Source organism: Planococcus citri, chromosome 4 (assembly GCF_950023065.1).
Source record: "Planococcus citri chromosome 4, ihPlaCitr1.1, whole genome shotgun sequence".
NCBI lineage: Eukaryota > Metazoa > Arthropoda > Insecta > Hemiptera > Pseudococcidae > Planococcus > Planococcus citri.
Genome location: NC_088680.1, coordinates 27605119 through 27625789, shown reverse-complemented (window position 1 = coordinate 27625789; position 20671 = coordinate 27605119). Strand labels below are relative to the sequence as shown.

The window sequence follows — 20671 nt, the reverse complement described above, 5'->3', positions numbered from 1 at the left end:
ACCTACCTTATGCTTGTAGCATATTTCATCACGGTGAGTCAGTATTCATTACCTATCAAAAGTATTTGGATTATTTCAACCTAATTATGCATGATGTTAATTTACAAGTAATTTGAGATTAGTCTGTTTTTCTTGAATGGCTCATTAGGTAGGTATGTATACAATATTTTTGAGAGTAAAAAAGCTATTTTTCAAACATTTTATCATTCAAAATGTATTTGACCATACATACAATAGAATAAATACTTTTGTGAATAAAATTACCCTTACTCATATTACACAACTTATAGTTACATTACTTATCCACTGAATATGTATACCCAACGGAAAAGCTATGGAGACTTGGATTCTGGATCCATTCAATATGAAATTCAATTTAAGTTATTGAAAATTTTGAAACAGCATGGCATCAACTCCTTTATCTTGATTTGAATTCATCTGTGTAGAATTTATCCCAGATTTATCTTCTAAAAATTACCTATTTATCTACTTAATTGAGACGCTTTGATCAGTTATCAAAATTTCATGATTTTCTGCTGGGTCAATTTCGTTTTTAAAAACTAAAGAATCCTCCAAAGTACCAAAGTCTTGCAAGAATCAAAGAAATACACTGTCTAGTGCGAGGAGGTGGAAGAAACTCCAACATGTAGGTGGAATTGGAAGGACGGTTGCTTTTTAAAGATTCTGGATTTCTTGGAAAAATTCATCAACTGGTCACTTCTTCCATAATGGTGACTCCATCAAAATTTCTGAAGTTTTTGCATGATTCAAAATTGTATTGTGGCCAGCATCATCAATTTTATGTATTTGAATAGGATTTTTGAAATACTAAAAAATAACAAAGAAAAAAAAATTATCAGATTCAGATAAATACCTACCCGAGTATAAAGATTTCAGAGCATTTTAATATCATATCTGCGAACGAAAGCTAAAACCAAAATCGCATTTATTTTATTTTGAAAATGTAAGCTTTTGAAATACCTGTGATAATCCGTAAGCGTCGTCAGCATCAAGCGGGTCCTTCACGCATCTTATCAGAATACCAGATGATTCGAGTGATACTTGAGGAATTTTGCAATCTCTGAGTGCTATGCTCGCAAAGTAAATTTTGTCTAGCAGCAGATCCATTGCGTTTTCATTTTCCAATTCTGTTGATAGTAATTTTAAACATAGCTTTTTCTTTGAAGCCCAACTATCCGTATTTTTCAGTGATTGAGTATACTGTAAACAGGTCGATTTATTCATCATTTTGAACAAAAGAATTATTTTTTGCCATCATCTTTGGTACTCACATGTTCTATTGGCATCGTTGGAAAAAATGTTGACACCATAGTTGAGCAGACTTTGATTTGTATTTGTTCATCGCTGGAATAATCTTCTTTTACCACATCTCTATCCTGGAGTTTTTGAAAATATTCCGGAGAACATTCTATCAAGTATAGATATCCTCTTTTTCCCTGTTTTTCTAAAATATGAGCCACTTCTAAAGCCAAGCACCCACCCACACTGTGACCAATTAAGCAAAACTCTCCGTTCAAGTTGAAATTTTCCAATATGTACTGCATTTGTAATCAATAAAACAGGTGGTGAAATTTATCTCTAGTGAATTCTCAAGAAAAATTACTGGGAAATGGACTTACTTTAGCGAAATGATCTCTCAATTCCGCAACGGAAAAATCTGCAACTTCTGCAAAATAGTACTGGAAACACAGTACTTGCCCTGGCAAATTTTTGGCTAATGATTGCATAGTAACCGCTAATCCTATTATTGGACCATGTTGTAATTTGTATAATCATCATCGTCATCATTATAATTATTATGTACATAATTTATAAGTAAGTAACATGCTAATGAATGACGTACAATAAATTATAAATGAGGAAATAAAAAATAGGAAAGTGACAAATTAAATTCGTACCATCAACTCCTGGAAATATGAAAGTAGTTGGGTTTTCATCAAAAACTATTGGTCTTTCAATATGGTTTTCATCTATTGGTATCCGACGAATTGCTTTATTTAGAAGTACTTCTTCCATAAAAATTTGAATTTGTGTTTTCATTTTTTTACCTGTGATGATTAGATGCATTTTTTACAAGTTAAATTAGTTGAAAATGTATAATCCTGTTCTACAATTTTTTTTAAATTTTTCACATGCAATATTTTTTTATTTAAAACAACTTAGTATTTCAAGATCAAGCCATATCAGTAGAATTTATGCCCCTTTATGTTTTAAATCCTATAAACAAAAGTACAGCTACCTATTGCTATGCCCCTTTATGTCTCTTTTTGAAAAAAAAATATGGGAAACATTCCTCACAACACAGGTACCTACGTAGTTCAAATCAAAAAAATTCCTAAGTTGAATTTTTAGAGAAAATGTTTCAAATACCAGTTTTTGATGCAGTTTCTTTTTCTTCTTTCATTTGGTGCAGTTTAACAAAAGTCATAGTTCGTAGGTCTTCTGGAGTGAATATGACATTGAATTCTGATTCCAAGATTTGTTTCAGCTCCATTCCTAGAATAGAATCCATACCCAGCTCTGGAAATGTCCATGATTGATTTATGGTTTTAAGGTCCTTAATTCCTGCAGTGGGTTCATAATTAGACCAGTTTTTCAGTGTTAAGGATTAGAAGTATTAAAACAGAATATCAGTGGTTTATGTTTTACCCAATACATTTGCTACTGCACTTATTATGTCAATACCATCGAAACGATTCTTTTCAGCTACTACCATACTGCTTAAAATGGGATGAGAGGATTGTTTCATGAACATATTCAACGTTTGCAAGCATGATTTTATTGTTTGTAGCAGAGCTCCGCAAACTGTGAATAATACAAGGATATTTGATAAGTTGAAATTTAATAGGTACTGATTTCACAAAATCTAAAATTTGCGCAATAGGTACATGTGATTTCTGTTCCTGAGATTTGTTCTTGAAATTCGGTTAATGTACCAACATCTCCAACAGCTCCCCATTGAATTACCAGAGAGGGTAGATTATCGCGGTGTCTAATTTCACATATCCTTTCCATTGCAGAATTGGCATAAGAGTAACTGCTTTGATATGGATTGCCCAGACCACAAGCTACACTGGAAAATACTACAAAATGTTTTAAGTCTGGACACATTTTTCTGCTTAGATTGTCCAAGTGCATCGTTATGACTGCCTTTGGAGCATACGCCAAATTGAAGTTTTCTTCAGTTTGTTCAACAAAAGGACCATCTTTGAGAACCTAAGTATACATTTTAGGAGTCAAATGAAAAAGGCACCCATAATTTCTGAACAAATTGAGGCGCTCAATTCTTTGAAGTGGACTGCTGTGGTGTTCTTACCATTCCGAGGTTGAATATCCCTTCTACTGGCCCTAATTCGTTAGCTGCTCGAAGTAAATTTTCTGCACCTGCTTCTTTTATCACATCTTCAGTGAATATTATAATTTTTGCTCCGTATGATCGCCATAATTGTATGCGATAAGACTGGTAACCATCTTTAATTCCTGTTCGTGAACTTAATACAATATTGCGAGCACCTTTCAGGATTAACCAATCAACCAGCTCCATGCCCATTCCTCCTAGACCTCCTGAAAAGACACAGTGAGTGAGGGTGAGAATAATAGTGTATAGTATGTCACCATGTCACTTTGCCCCTAAGAAAATTGATAAGTACCTATTATTTTTAGTGAGTGATTTTTACTGTTTCGGTTGTAAAAATTTAATAAATTTAAAAACCTATGAAATTTCAAAATTTTGTGACTTTCATGATCACAAAAATGAAAAAAACTTTAAATAGGTAGGTCTATGGAATGTAATATGCAGAATGGTCTATTCTAGTGACATTACATAGGTATTGCAAGTGTACCCAGCACGCTATTGGTTCAAAGATCATTCTTAAAATCTTTTAGAGCAGAAAGTTGCTTGACCTTTTATAAATGCAATTTTATATTATTGAATTAATGAAACACCCGGCATTCAGTCAACATAAGCAAAACACATATCCGTGACTTGAAACCATCCTTGATGAGAAGACTTCATGGTGAAATTCCCAAATGGCAAATTTTGTCACCTTGAGGGATTTTTTCTGGATTAATTCACCTTGGCGGCCAGCCATACTTGGATGAAACTCATTGGCTTCAAAATTTCATCACTTGAAAGTAGAGAAAATTTTGCACTTATGGCACACCTTTATTCATTTTTAAAAATTTTATCAAATTATTGTGCGCAAAATTTTGTCTTCCAAATTGCAATTTTTGCCCGAATGTGGCCACTTTGAATTTGTAAAAAATTAAACGTGACCACTTAAGTAAATGTGCGCTAAACATAAAGAATAAAATTTTAACAAATCTCTTTGAACAGATCTGGAGCCTTCAAGGAGTGCTTCAAAGACATGAAAATAACTGAGTTTCATGCAGTAGTAGTAAGTATGTATCTGAGCTATTTTAATCAACTGACCTACAATGACATAGGCGCTGTATTCTTGGCAGAGAACCTGTGGCTCACATTTCCTGAATATTGATGTTGGTTTTCCTTCAAGTTCGTTCTCTTCATTATTCATTTTTATCAGAACTTTCCCTATATGCTTTCCAGCTGCCATGAATCTGAACGAGTACATTTGAAAAGCAATGAAAAACATGTGGAACACTTGACTACTTTTATGTAACTACCTATAGCTATTAAGTAATGGGTAGGTAAATATGTAGGTAGGTATGGGTGGAGCGCGTGAGAAGTAAATCATACCTATAAGCTGATTCCACTTCATCGGCTTGAAAAACTGTTCTATGTAATGGTTTTACTACTCCTTGATCAAGAAGTTCTGATAGCTTATTCCGTAATGCAATTTTGAGGTGTGAGTCGCCTCTATCACCCAAGTCCATCTGAATGCTATGAAACGAGATGTCGTTTAAGAAATGTTCCAAATCTACATTGAAATTTCCGTTTTTAGAAGAAATTTTGAGTGCAAATGCTTTTATTGATATATTTTTTGAACTTGCTCAAAGTTTGTTTTTCAAGCATGTCGTATTTTCCTATCTCTATGAAATGTCCAGCATAAGCTAAACAACGAACAGAAGCTTGCATTTTTTCACCAATCAAACTATTAAGAACTACGTCCACTCCGCGTCCATTTGTCTGCTGTATTATTAATTGTTCAAATGATGTATCTCTCGAATTACCAATATGGCTCTCTGGAATCTACATAGGTACATTAGATACATGTTGAGGAGAAGAATAATCTGATCATTGATCAGGTACAATTACAATCTAATTGATGCATATATGTTTTACTCTTGGAACACAATTTCATACCTGAGGGAATGTTTCTCTTATAAACTGTACTTTTTCAGGAGTCCCGACTGTTGTAAATATTTCACATTCGTAATGAAGACATATGTTGATGGCTGCTTGACCAATTCCGCCGCTACCTGCGTGTATGAGCACGGAGCATCCCCTTCTTAAATTCATTTTGAAAAAGAAGGCTATAATTACCTACCCAAAAGCATGGTTTCAAATGAGAGATTAGTCATACTTCAGAATGAAACTACATCCTCTCACATCTTGAAATTTGATATAATAATAATTACTGTAAGGTATACGGTAGGAATGGTAGCTCCTTCTTCTAAAGTCAAATAGTCTGGTATTTTCCAAGTCATGTAATGATGTGGTTGAACAGTGGTTGCGATTGCTTCTTTTTCTATGATACCCATCCAGCGTGTTCCATGGTTATCTTTGCCGGAAAATTCGAAGCCATGATGGCACTACATGGGATAAGTAATATTAAACCAATGGAATTGTTTAACAAATTATTACTCAAATTTCGGACGATTCCATTTAGCAGTCTGATTCCATTTTTGACCATATTTTTCTCAATTTGTTGGTAATTTTGAGCCCAAAAATTTTATAATTTTAGTTCGACAGACAAGAAACCACGATTTTTTCGAAAATGCCTCGTCTTTGAGGGCCCATATCTCTCCTCTAGAGGCATCTCTGGAGCTAAACATTTTTCTGTGTAACCTATAGCTCAAAATTAAGGTCTCTGCTCAATTTTTTTGGGTGACCCACGGGAATGTGCATTATTCTTATAGGTAGATAAGGATGATTATTTACGTACATCAGATAATCGACTATACAGAGGAAGGTCTTCTGCAGAAATTCTGCCACTTGTTATCATAATATCTCGGAAATTCAAACTACTATAATATACATAAATGGAGTTTGGCTCAAAATTTTCGTGTCTGCAAATTCAAAAAGAAAAATTAGTTACTATGATTTTATCCAATTGAGTGGGGAAACATGGAAAGTTGGCACTCATAAAAAAATTCATTACGGATGTGGAGGGGATCTTTCGATCCATTTAAATGATGATAGATTGCCGCGTTCTTTTTGTACACAAAGTACATTAGATGCTTCTGTATCGTCAACTTGGTCTATTTGCAAATAGCAATAAGCACCCCACTGTCCATTTTTGAGAACATTTTCACATAAGTTCTTATCCAGTTGAACTGTATAGAATGGGTGATCCAAAGAAAAATCCGTCGTGTTTTCATCCATCACATAAATACATCTTCGAGTGGAAACACGTGAAAATCAATTAATAAATTTTTCATAAGATCTGAGAGGGTAGGTAGATGAAGAAAGAAATTGACCACTATGTATCCAAAAAACATACCTACCTTACGTTAATTCCCTTTTGTTCTCTTCTCAAAGTATTGAATAATCCTAAGATTCCATTTTTCTGATCTTTTTCGGCGTACATGACTAATTTATCGTTTTGTTCAAGGTTAATGGCTGCCAATTCGTTTTGAACATTCGGTACCCAAGTGAACGAATCGCTCTCTACTTTAACAGTTTTGTAGGATGATTCACTTTTCACCAACTGTAAATTACAAAAAAAAAATCTGATGCTACGCATCACAAACTTTCCGAACATAAAGTAGGTATTGAAAAATCGTAAAAATGAGAAACACCCACCCCGCCATGGCGATGCGGCGTATTCATAAAATAATCACTTTAAAATACATAAAGCGTAACTAATTCGGACCGCGCCTTATGAGTTTCTACTGCAGGTGAACTAAAAGGAGACAAAACATGTGTGATGTTTACCACGTAAAGACTAATAGTAAGCCTTGACAAATGTTGGGGTTGCCTATACGTTCATTTTTCGCATTTAAAGGCTCATAAAATTTTTTCTATGGCACTTACAAACTCCAAATTCTTACTGTGCCGTCTTTACCATACTTCCGACCATCTGTGCAAATTTCAATGAGATATCATCATTAGGTCGCTTTTTATCGCGTGTACAGACATTTTTTGACACATACATACATACATACATACATACATACATACATACACACATACATACATACATACATGCATACATACATACATCATCTCAAAATTGCTCAAAACAATCTTGTGTGAAGTCGAAATTCAAAAAGGAGTGTAAATTCCAAAGTTCATTTTCCGGCCGAAAACAATACTTTCCTATACATCGCTTCGCGCTGTTCGGAAAGTAAAAATATATCTATACCTGCAGTTATTGAATAGGTAATGAATGATATCAGTATGTTTGCTTTAAATATTGAATTTTTAAATTATATTCAACGCAACATTAACTACCACATATTGCACGATAATACATACTTTATTCAGGAGTATAATTCTCTCCGAAGCATTTATCTTACGGCTAAAGCAAACATTGAAGTTCAACTTTTCGTATGTATTGATGTCATTAATTATAGGTTCTCTTGTGATGATGAATCCATTGTCTTTTAATGCCTCGCGTATATCTTCAAGCATCTAGGTTGGGAAAAAGCTATCTGTTAGTAAGTACATATACTTACTATACGTACCTATTGAAGAATAATTTGTAATGCTTATGATTTTCAGTTTACTGACGTCAATTTTATCGCATATATTTGATAATGCAATTAACGTGCTGCTTTTATCTTTGGGTAATTTTTCTTCCGATATGGTTATTTCATTTGGCATTTCAATTTCCGTCATTTGATCAGAGCTCTTCAAGATGGCGACATTGGGCTTGAAAAGAAATACATTATGGTTTCAGTAGTACGTACTTAGTTATTGCGCGTTATATTACTGTGCTTCAAAATTTGATGCAACTGAATAGGAAAATTGGTTTGATTGTGTGGTAGGGCTGCAATAGTTTACCTTGAAACGTTCTAGCTCTCATGAATTATTTGTAAGTTTTCTGTGCCTTTGAGAAATTGGTTCAGAAATTGTGTGTTTATTAATTAATTTTTTTTTAAATTTTTAGTGTTAAATTCTAATGTTTTTTTTTTTTTTTTTTTTTTTTTTTTGAATGATGACAAATGAATTTTTTCATGATCTCAATTCTCAAGTGCATTTTTCGAGGCGATAGAATGAAATTATTCACTTATTCAGTGATGATTTAGTTTGGATTTTTTTGTGATTTACCTATTATCAAATGCATTTTTGTAGTACCTACCTGCATTCAATAATCTTTTTTTGATGATTTTTTGAACTTGCTACGCACACTTTGCGAAGTTGTGTGGTTTTTTTTAAAATCATCATTAAGTGTGGTTTTGTTTTTTTTTTTTTTAAATTATTATTAAGAGCTCTAACTCTCAGTACCCTCAGTGGAGTGCTGCATACGAGTATCTACTTCTCCACCCGATAGGTATTTTTGTGTTCTAATGCTTAATGCCAAAAGCATACTAAGGACTTCTTCATTCTATCGTTCAAATTCTTTTGATACTAAAAAACTGTACCTACCTGACCCAACAACGAATTCATCAGTGATTTCAAAATTATAGGTGACATCATTTCAACATCAGGATCATGGTCAGTATCGAGTAACTCGTATGTGTTTACTTGCATTTCTAATGTATTGGCTAACGCAATGTTGATACATGTTTCTACTGCCAGATTTAGTTTCATTTCCTTTTTAAAGTAATTTTCGGCGTTACATTTTTGTGACATTACAATACAAATGTATTAAGGTAGCTAACTGATTTGTAAACCTCATCGTTGATGTAGGGCACAAATTGGTATTTCTGCAGAAGTGGTTCGGCTAGATTTTTCTTACGAATGGCACCTTTAACACTCCAACCAATCATTTGGATACCTCCAGAGCACACTAGACGATGTCTTGGATAAACATGTACGGGGAATTCTGCGATATTGTGTATTAAATACGTAATTAAACTGGTACCTACGAATTTAACTGAAAAGGTGATGATTGAAGAAAACTTACGCGGTTTCTCTTTGTCTAATAGCTCCGTTTGTTGCATATGTTTCTCAAAGTCGATGACGATTTTACGCATGAATGTTGGAATCAGAAGTTCGCGAGTATCGAGAGCCAGTATTTGTATTTGGGCCATATTGTCCATAAAAGTTAAGAAATTATCATTCCACCATACCTCGCCATAAGTACCTGAGACATGAATTTAACATGGAAGTGAATTATGAGGCAAGTTCCGATTTTTTCTACGTGACTTGAAACTAACAAGGGAACTACATACCTGAACCGGCAGAAACAAAAATGAACGAATCAAAGCTAGATCGAAAGGGGACCACCTCAGGACCCAAAATCCAAAATTTCAAGTGCTGAAGTTAATTTCTCGATTTTTGGTGAATTTTTGAAAATTGAAAAATCCAAAAAATTATCAACTACATACTACCAAAAATAGAAAATATTGGTGAAAATTGAAATTTTTTCGGGAAGTAGTTCAGATGGCATCCTGAACTCATTTACAACTATCGAAATTCGTAAAACCTCAATTCCAGTCATTCTGGAGCCTCCGGCGATTTTTTATCATTTCTCCAGAATTTTGAAATTGCTGTGGAACGGCTAAAAATCAACTTCAGCACAAATCACTTTTTTTGGGGCCTATGTGGGCTGTCTTTAATCATTTTTTCCGGTTGTCGCGAAAATCGGCGTCTGCCGGTTCAGATGTGTATTTTTGCCCATTGACTTGTGCAATGAATAAACTGCAAAATTTGAAAATGTCAATATTCCATCTTTTGTAATGCTACCTATCCTGATTCGAACTCCAACACGTGGTTTTTTCCAAAGAAAGTGCATATGTGCCTACTTGGTACTGCACATGTACAAGTCAGTGGGCAAAATACACATCTGAACCGGCAGACGCCGATTTTCGCGACAACCGCAAAAAATGATTAAAGACAGCCCACATAGGCCCCAAAAGAAGTGATTTGTGCTGAAGTTGATTTTTAGCCGTTCCACAGCAATTTCTGGAGAAATGATAAAAAATCGCTGGAGGCTCCAGAATGACTCGAATTGAGGTTTTACGAATTTCGATAGTTGTAAATGAGTTCAGGATTCCATCTGAACTACTTCCCGAAAAAATTTCAATTTTCATCAATATTTTCTATTTTTGGTAGTATGTAGTTGATAATTTTTTGGATTTTTCAATTTTCAAAAATTCACCAAAAATCGAGAAATCAACTTCAGCACTTGAAATTTTGGATTTTGGGTCCTGAGGTGGTCCCCTTTCGATCTAGCTTTGATTCGTATACAAATAGGTACCTGTATAATGCACCCGAGCCACTTGTTTGAATGACCCTTTGTATTGGTAGCCTCTTAATCTAAGTTCCTTATAGAAATCATTAGTATTCAAGTATATGTCATCACAATCTGAAACAGTGACATCATCCTGTTTCACATCTATCATCTCTTTATCGACATTTTCGGGTAGTCGTACTGTCCCCGAGGCTAGAATTTGACCATTCTCTGAGACTTCAAAATGTTTTCTAACTGGAGTAATTGTAACCAGAAATTTCACAACACCTGAAATCATGCATTAGATAAATTTGGTCGTACTTATTTCATGCACACTCTATTATGATTTTATGGATATAAACAATCTGCTGAACCTTTTTGAGGAATTATTGTTGCCCTTTCAAAACGAACATTTTCAAAAACTACTGGCATTCTGGAATTTTCTCCGTGTTTCTTACGGCTGACCATTTCTACGACTAACCACTGAAAAATTCGAATAATCATGCTATAATGTGAAAAAAATATTTTTCCATGTTGAGGTTATCAATGAAACTGACCAGGTAACCTAAGCCCGGATATAAATTCCTTCCATCGATAATGTGGTCTTTTAAAAATTTATATTCAACATCAGTTGATCTGATAATAAATTCTCGCTGAGTACGGAAATCTTTTTCGAGCTTTCCAACTGACCATTGTTCATCATGTTGCCATTTAATTAGCGACGCAATTGTTGGAGTTGACTTACTGACAGGGAATTCTACTGGTGGATACAAAACATTCAATTTCGGAACGCATCCGGCCTCGTACATTCTGTTGGAAATACGTATCTATAAGCAGGGATGAAAGTAAGAGTGGTGAGCCGGTGAAGCCCCCCCCCCCCAGGATAAGTGATCAAATTTTGAAAAAGTGGAAAAATTTCGGCATATTGGGCAAATTTTGATGAAGCTGGTGGCAAGTTTCTGAAAAGTCGACGAATCTTGATAAAGCTGGCAAATTTCGACAAAGTCGACGAATTTTGAACATTTTTAGACTTGATGGATACGCTTTTTTGCCGACTTTTTTGAAACTTGAATTATATTTATGGAAGCTTTTGTCCGTTTTCCTGGTTCTGATCGACTTTCTGCATATGGAGAATGTCAGTTCTCAGTAGGTATAGCTACCTACATACCGGCTTATTTAACTTTCAAAAATGCAAAACGTGCAGAAATTGAATTCATGTTTTTGAACAGTTGGATGTAATAAATTAATGCTTTGCGGAAGTACTTACCGACCCAACGAGTTTAAAAGAAACTCAACTCCGTTTTCGTGGTTCTTTAACGTTAGTGGAATATTTGTTACAGTTGTGGGTAACGAACGTTTCAACACTGCTTGTAATAATCCGTGAGGAGCTATTTCTATGGTTATAGCATTGCTGGGTATATGGCGACAGCCTTCTTCAAATAATACAGGCTTGAGTAAATTATTTGTGAAGTACTCTGCTGAAGAATACTTCGCTTGATCCATATCCCATTCGTGTTCAGGAGCAGATGTACATATCCATTTTTCTGAACGAAGTTTTCGTTCGGTTATGACCTGGTATTATAAATCATTGGATTTTAATGTTGCAATCTGAGCTAAAATTAGAATTGAAGTTCTTCCAAGTGCCTAAATGATGGTCTTACTTACCTCGTTTTGTAGTAATGATAATAATTTTTGGCCCAGAGGTTCAATGAAACGACTGTGATATGCGATATTTGATGTGTTCACTGGTTTAACAAATATGTCTTTTTCTTTTAAAATTTGGATGAACTGTTCAACATTTGGTGTAGGACCAGATATTGTGTAGCTTGTATGACCATTGTGACAAGCAATATCGATATCGATATCGTTGGTGATCAGCTCTTTTAGTGTTTCATAACTTGCCCCTGTAAGTATGACGCATTTGCAATAAGGTTTGTGATTTACAAAATTATTTTCTTAATTTCTTTGGTTTTGTTGAAACTTCTAATTAGGTGTCAGTTAAGTAAGAGTAATGAGCAATATTCAGTACATCTTACCAACAGCAGCCATTGTGCCATGAATCAGTTCGGTTTCTATTGAAACCAAACCACGATAATAAGCGGCAAGAATGGTTTGTTCTGCTGTCAAACATCCATCAGCGTATGCACAGCCTACTTCTCCTGCCGAATGGCCTATTATTCCATCAGGCTGTATTCCAATCGCTTGCAAAATATCAACCAAAGCTACCTGATGGCCAAAGTACGTAGGTACCACACATTATACACTTTTTCGTATGTATATATTTTTTCAATTTTTTAAATTCATATTACAAATACATAGAACCTACTTGAATAGCTGCTATTCCAACTAGTGAATTTAAAATATTGTCGAATATTTTAGGATCATCATCTGTGATTATTCTGATTAAATCGATTTGTTTTAATTGCAATATCTGATGACTTTTTCGAATAGATTCGGAAAAAATGGGTATCGTCATCAACGATTTCGCCATTGCGGGCCATTGACAACCCATACCACTAAAGACAAACCATACAGGCCGTTTATCACCTGGAAAAAACTAATGAAATTGATTTCATCAGATTTGCAGTCATATTCTCTTTGTTTTTTATTTTATTTTTTAATTTGGCACAAAACAAACAAGGTAGGTACTAGGTAGGTATGAATTTAAAATGCTTTCAAAACGAATGAAAAATATTATTTTTTCCCTCGAGTAGGTAGGTACATACGTATCAATGGTGATGTGAAAAATTTTTTAGAGAGATGAGGCCTGGATTTTATCATCATGGAGGTGGTTTATAAATCAATTTGTAAGTGTTCCATAAAAAATTTGAGCACCTCAGGTGAAAGGGGATTGAACTAGGGGCTCTCAGAGTTATGTCATTTTCATAAAATAATTTTCACAATTAATCCCATAAAACGTTGCGTAGGAAAATGAACATCCTTTGAAAGTATGTAATTTGAGTTTATGCATATAGGTAAAAATCAAAGGCTACTTTTAACATGGAAATGGAGGGTAGAGAAGTTGCAGATCGATTGAAAAATTTGGAAATTTCGTCATTTTCATAATTCAATTTTTTTTTCATCTTCCAGAACATAGCAGAAGTGTTTGATACAAAGATTTTCCATGACAGCTAAGGGTCTTCAAAGTATACTAATTTTTCTAAAACGCATTTCCTTTGTTTTCCCTTACCCAATGTCAAGTACAAAATATCACCAAGTTTCGATTGTTTTGTGGGATACCCCAAGGCTGGCAAATTTCATATTCTTGGACCAAAGACGACAAAGTCAGGTGTCTTCAAAGTATGACAACTTCTGTTTTGAAATAAGAACACCCACACTCATTTCCTTGCAATTTCCTCAATATAATTTCAAGTTGGTAAAAATTTTCACCAAGGTTACTTTACTATGAAGGTGTTCCTAGCAGATCAAAGATTTCAAAGTCAATGGCGGTACAGTTAGAAATGATCTATCTAAATCTAGTAAGTATATGAAATTACCATCCAATCCACCTATTGACAAAAGACATTATGGGTTTGTGCATACATGCGATTGTTAAAAATTAGGTACTTATGGTTACTGAATGATTTGCTTACTGTTTTGGATTTTACATGATCTTTCTTCTCATGCAAAATAATGAATCCTCTTTGAAGGTGACCGCTTATGTCATCGCTAAAAACTTGGTGTAATAAAGCCACATATTCTTCATCATGATAATTCTTTTCAATCTAAGGAGTTGGTAGGTATAAGGTTAGTCGAAAAAAAATGATGAAATATATACCTATACTTAATGATGTAATAAGTGCCTAATGAGTACTCGATGACTAACAATTTTACTGTAATTTTATAATTACTTCTAACTTGGACTGAAACCTTGAATTGTGGTGTGTGTTGGAATTAGCTAAATTTTATTGCAATGAACATTGTACAGTTTTTTGCATTATTTCGAGTTTACCCCTTGAATAACCTACGGGCTCCAGCTTAGTTAGCTTTTGACAAACCAAGGTACCTACAGTCGTACATATAAGTGATCCTATATATTTCGATTGGGCAACACTTACGACATTTAATTCAATGAGCCCTTTCAAGGTTAAAATCGAGAGTGGGAAAATGGAAGTTTTATGATGCTAGGTTGTGTATATTTCGAGTAAGTATGTAATACGGACGTACGTTCGATTGATTTTTCTACCTTTTTATTTTTTCCATGTCATTTCATGTAATGTAATTTTTCGAATAATTTGAACTCTAATTAAAATGATTTGAATTCGATTCGCGAGTGTTATTAATTTGCATCAATGAATTCCATTTAATACGTTCGAGTATGGTAATGAATATGGAGTAAGACTTTTTAACTAGTGCACCAGCTTGGGGTAAGGCAAATGCCTCAATAACCCATAGCAATGGTCTGTGTTTAGAGTCTTGCTTTAGGAAGTTAGTTCAAATATAGTCTAGGTAAAAGACTGCGAATAAAATTTACAAAAACTAGCCAAGGTAATGGTTTAGGTTGAAGTTTTAAATCAAATAGTTCATGTAAGAACTTTCAAACTACCTAACTTATAATTTATTTGATCAATGTAATTATCTAACCGCCTTTATTTTCCAACTTATTTAATATTGAATCTTCAAATAGGATCGTAATAATTTACATTTCGATGATCGTGAATGGGATACATTCCCAACTATACGCTTTTAGCGTGGATAGGCTCTGCCTATCACACTTGTAAATAAATATCTCCCTTCATCTTCGATAATATTTCGAAACCTATTTTCAGATCATTATGAGCATTATTTTTATGTAGGTAGATAGGTTACTATTTATTTCCTATTGAACCTCTCCTAACATTCCTTTACGTAGTTTACGTGTCATTTTTCCTTACCTATACTTTCCATGTCATTCTCTAGTGAAAAATTCCCCTCAATTCCTAATACCTATACTACACTACTTATTCTAATGTAAACGAATTTTTATCGAGTTAAAATAGTAACAGGTGGGTTAACATTACATCGTTGAAAATGCAATCGATAGCGTCTTCTGTGCGTCCAGAAACGGTCAGCATCCATGGTATACCTTCTTTATGCGATTTAGTGGGCTGTTTAATTTTATTGTGTGGTGTCAATAAAAGATGTCCATTAGCGCCACCTATTCCAAAAGAATTCAATGCGAAATATTTTCCTTCTACGGGTGTTGGTTCTGTAACAACCTTGAAAATGGAAAAAAAATTTGCGATACAGTCTATAGATTGAGAGAATTAGTACTCTCTAAATTTGAAACAGTTAATTTCACTGCTTAGCAGTCACGACATTTTGCCTTTTTAAAGCAGTAGTTTTTTTTACTGCAAAACAGTGAAAAATTACTGAATTGGTCAGTAAAAAATCATTTTGACTGACCAATTCAGTAATTTTTCACTGTTTTGCAATAAAAAAAACTACTGCTTTAAAAAGGCAAAATGCCGTGACTGCTAAGCAGTGAAATTTGACTGCTTTAAATTTAGAGAGTAGGTATCGCATTTTGATGATATTATGTGCCTACCTGTAGCTGGCCGTTAATTAAACCTTTGATATTTGGATTTGGACTTGTGAAATGGGAATTTGCAGGAATAATTCCACTTTCAAAGGCTACGATTAATTTAGCAATGCTGCACAAAGCAGCAGCAGCCTCAGTATGACCTATATTCGATTTAACGGATCCGACTTTCAACGGAGTTTCACGTCCTTGGCAGAAAAAGTCTGCAATTGATGTTCCTTCTACAACATCACCTACCTGACAAATAATAACAGACACGGAATCTTTTTGCAAAAATTATTTTTTCGAAAGTACCTACAATTTTTTCTTGAACCCTTTTTTTCACCGTTCTTCTTTCCAACTCTCAGAAAAAATTTGGTGAATTTATTGGATTATTAACAATAATTAGGTAGGTACACCAGAATATGTGAATACAGAATTGCTATGTTATGTGTATCTACCTGTGTTCCTGTGCAATGAGCTTCTATGTATGAAATGGATCTCGGATCAATGTTGACCGTTTTGTAAAATTGTTCGTATAGTTCTTTTTGTTGGGTGATTGAAGGGTGCATGATACCTTCTGCTTTGAATCCGTCGCAATTTGTTGCCAAATGAACGATGTTGGCGTAGACTCTTCTGGCGTACTTTCTTTTTTGTATGAAAATCACAACCACAGCGTCGCTTCTGATGTATCCACCAGCTAAAAGGCGGTGATTAACGAAATGACACGACCAAGTTATATTTTCAGAGGTCAACTAGGGTTACGAGTCCACAAACACCTACCTTGCGCATCGAAAGGTGATGAGATTGTCTTTGTGCTATGAAGCACCGGAGTAGTAAAACTTTCTCCGCCACAGAAGATGAAATTAGCTGAATTAACGATTGCCCCTTCGCATTGCCCATTCTGAATGTATTTAATGGCCATGTCCAAAGCGTACATGGACGATGAACATGCTGTATTCACAACGAAACTTGGTCCTGTTTCAGAAGTACGAATTTCACCGGATTGTTTTCATGAGAGGAAAAAAAAATTTTCCATTATGCGCAGCGATGTAGTACAATGTATTTTATTACCGTGCAGATCCAACCAATTTGAGATTCTGTTCGCACACATAAAATGAGCTGTACCAATGATGCCATCATATTTTTCGACGGATGCGTCAAACGCTGGGTCATTTTCGGAACTAGATTCCCATATTCCGCCAACTACAGCTATATTTTTACCTTTTATTTGTTGCAAATTGTAACCTTTGGATAGATAAGAAAATTTGAAATTTGCATTTCTCTGCATTTTACTATGTACCTATACTAAAGTTGACTATGAAAATTTTGTAGTTACTAGGTACAGCTGACTATGAAAATTTTCATATTTACTATACCAAGTTGACTACAACTTACTATGTTAACCACAAAAATCCATCGTAGTAACTATAGTTGACTATGAAAATTTTCGTAGTTACTACAGTTGACTACGACTCACTATAGTTGACTACAAAAATTTGCATAGTAACTATTGTTGACTTCAGTCAACCATAGTATTTTACCGTACGGGTAGGTACTCTCTAAATTTGAAGCAGTCATAATTTCACTGCTTAGCAGTCACGACATTTTGCCTTTTTAAAAGCAGTGGTTTTTAACTGCAAAACAGTGAAAATGTACTGAATTGATCAGTAAAAAATCATTTTGACTGGCCAATTCAGTAGATTTTCTACTGTTTTGCAGTAAAAAACCACTGCTTTCAGAAAGGCAAAATGTCGTGACTGCTAAGCAGTGAAATTTGACTGTTTCAAATTTAGAGAGTATCGATAATATTTATAATCCCTTGAATATGTACCTGCATCTAAGACCGCTTCGAATGTTTTCTCCAGTAGAATTCTTGAACCAATAAGCATTCCTTCGGCATTATGATGATTTAGGTGAAAGAATGAATGATCGAAACGATCAATTGTTTTCACCTCACCTTTTACTATACCTGTTAATAAAGTTCATAAGCATACAAAAAAAAAGGTATCTCATGAACTGGAAATTTTCAATTTTATAGCATTTCTTCAACGTTTTTTCGGGTCGCTCTTGAGGGGCCAAAAATGAACTTTAGAACGTATAGCATTGGGCCAGTGCTTATTTGGACACCATTTCGACCGTTTTAGGTCACCGCGAAATTCCAAGAACGTGAGTTTAAATCAAAAGAAAATTTTTAGTCAATTTGTGAATTCCAGTTGAAGTGAAAAAAATCAAATTCCTTTAGTCAATTTAAGTCTTGTGTCAAATGACTTTTCAGTAAATAATATAATTGCAAAGCTGTGCCATTGTTCTTCAGTTTTAATTGCTCATTTAATAAAATTCTACTCTACATAGATAAGTATTTTTTTTAAGAGGAAGTTATAGGTAGGTAGTAGGTACCTACCTATACATGTACTCTCATGCTGCCTTTAGTAATGCAGTGAAATCGAAACTGGAATTAAGATTCTTATTCTCAATAAGTATTAAAGTTTGGTTCTAACTTACTGCCATCGTATGTGTCGACTGTTGAAAACATATCTTTCCCTTTTAATAAGTTTTCCTTGAATTCTTCAAAGTTCTCGCTGTCTGGAAAGGTTCCTGAAATTCCAGATATCACGATGTCATCATCGTAGTAATTCTCGATTTGCGACATCGTCTAAAGTATGTACTTATTCTCAGTCGGCGAAGATTAAATAAAAATCGGATAACCGAATACGCGTACTGAATCGTGCTACACTGCTGTGAATTCAAAATTTTCTGTTTTCATACGAGATTAAAAAAAAAAAAAAAAAAAAATAGACCAGAATTTATATTACCTACCCATATCATTTACATTGTTTTCATGCGTATTTGCATAGGTACACAATTATTTGAGTGTTGCTTTATCACCAAAAAACAGGTAAGTAGTGAATATTTAATTATTTAAGATTTTGAGTGGACAGGTAGGTATTAAAAATAATTACATGAATAGGTATTTACATTGTTGAGAGTGGTAGTCTGAAAAAAAAAATGTCTCTTTATGAACATTAATTAATTACTGTCTACTTATTGACAAAGCTGAAGTCCTAAAAAATGTAAATTTATTTGAAATTTCGCTTTTAATAATTATACGTAGGTATGTACTTGGGCAGCTGGTCTAATCCTTCTAAGAATAAGTATATGTATAAAAAATGGCATCCGCAATCTAACGAGACGTGTATTAACATAGTACTATGTTTGTAGTGGTGAGCCTTACATTCAAGCATGTTAGCCTGTTAGAGCTGACGTCACAATGTAAAGCACTGATTTTTTTTGTTTTCATAAAGGAAGAAAAAAAAATGTAAGGAAAGTAAAATTCTCTAATGGAAGGTAGGTACCATTGAGCAGGGCTGGTGAACGAAACGATTGTTTCGTTCTGTTCTGTTCAGGAACGCTAACTTTTCAAGAATGAATGATTCGTTCTGGTATTTTGTTTATGGTCAAGAGACATTTATTGTTCTGTTCTGGTTTTGTTCAGGTTTATTTTTTCGATTTTGTTCTGTTCTGGTTTTTGTTCAAGTTCATTTTGTTCAAGTTCGTTTTGTTCTGTTCTGTTCTCGTGTTCTGTACTGTTCTGTTCTGTTCAAGTTGGATTTTTTTCACTTTTTTCATTCATTTTGTTATTCTGCTTTGTCGGTTTGTTCTTTATTTTTCAAAAAAATAATCACAGATACATATTTGAATAAATTTTCAATATTTTTGATTTTTTGATTTCTTTTCTTGCTTTCACAGAATCACAAAATAGACCCTTTATTTAAGTATAAAATGAAAAACAAATGAACCAATCAAAATATAGGTAGGTGGGTAAAAATGAAAATTTAACAAAAAGATAGAGTTAGAGAAACGAAGTAATAAAATTGCATGCAAAATGATTCAAATGTAGGCAAATTGAATTCAAAAATTGAAAAAAAAAAAGTGGCAGACTAAATCACAAAAACACAACAATAATAAGTAATGTGTGACTGTGAAAAATTAACAAACAATACGTACCTACCTAAATAAAAATTGAAAAAATGGAATTCAATCAAAAATCAACATACCTAGTTGAAATTTGAAAAACACAATAATGTTCTGTTCTGTTCTGTTCTGTTCACGAACATCAAATCATATTGTTCTGTTCTGGTTTTGTTTAAGTGTAATTTCCTTCCGATTTTTTCTGTTCTGGTTTTGTTTATTTGTTTAGACCATTGAATCGTTCTGTTCAGTTAGCGTTCATTTGTTCAGAGCACGATATCGTTCTGTTCGGGTAACGTTCAGAAAATTTGAAAATTTTATTGTTTATCGTTCTGTTCATAGTGTTCTGTTCTGTTCTGTTCACCAGCCCTGCCATTGAGAAACTTCCGCGTGGAAAGTTTCAGATCCACACCCCTTCCCCTTTTTTGGGGAACACCACTTTTCTGAAACTTCAATAACACGTTTCTCAGACCCATTTCAACAGATTTTGAAAATTTTTCAGTACGTTATGTATATCTTTATAAGGTTTCCCCACAAAAATTTTCAACCCTCTCCCCTCATTATTTAACCCTCAAGATGGCGTTTTTTTCATTTTTTTATGCATATTAAGAATCAAGATTGCGAGGTACAGTTTTAGAAACGCGTTTTTTGGATGTAATTTTGACCCCCAAACGTCATGTACTTTTTTCGACAT

At 34.1% G+C, this 20671-nt stretch overlaps 1 protein-coding gene across 1 annotated transcript; it reads right to left on the bottom strand.

Annotated features, from left to right (window-relative positions):
• Positions 1-187: 187 nt before the first annotated feature.
• Positions 188-18767, bottom strand: LOC135842232 (fatty acid synthase-like). Its single transcript, XM_065359584.1, has 37 exons — positions 18511-18767; positions 17840-17977; positions 17080-17253; positions 16789-16983; positions 16467-16705; positions 16033-16263; positions 15506-15703; positions 14099-14230; positions 12832-13062; positions 12542-12731; positions 12171-12409; positions 11773-12077; positions 11063-11315; positions 10880-10988; positions 10533-10793; positions 9237-9416; positions 9004-9155; positions 8756-8923; positions 7898-8038; positions 7643-7798; positions 6670-6872; positions 6324-6560; positions 6108-6231; positions 5581-5754; positions 5306-5485; positions 4993-5191; positions 4739-4919; positions 4454-4599; positions 3338-3585; positions 2910-3237; positions 2671-2826; positions 2392-2586; positions 1920-2069; positions 1641-1762; positions 1293-1559; positions 982-1221; positions 188-828 (listed from the first exon to the last, which is right to left on the bottom strand). The coding sequence occupies exons 1-37, from the start codon at positions 18656-18658 to the stop codon at positions 715-717; spliced, it is 7104 nt and encodes a 2367-aa protein (XP_065215656.1). The 5' UTR covers positions 18659-18767; the 3' UTR covers positions 188-714.
• Between the last annotated feature and the right edge of the window lie 1904 nt (positions 18768-20671).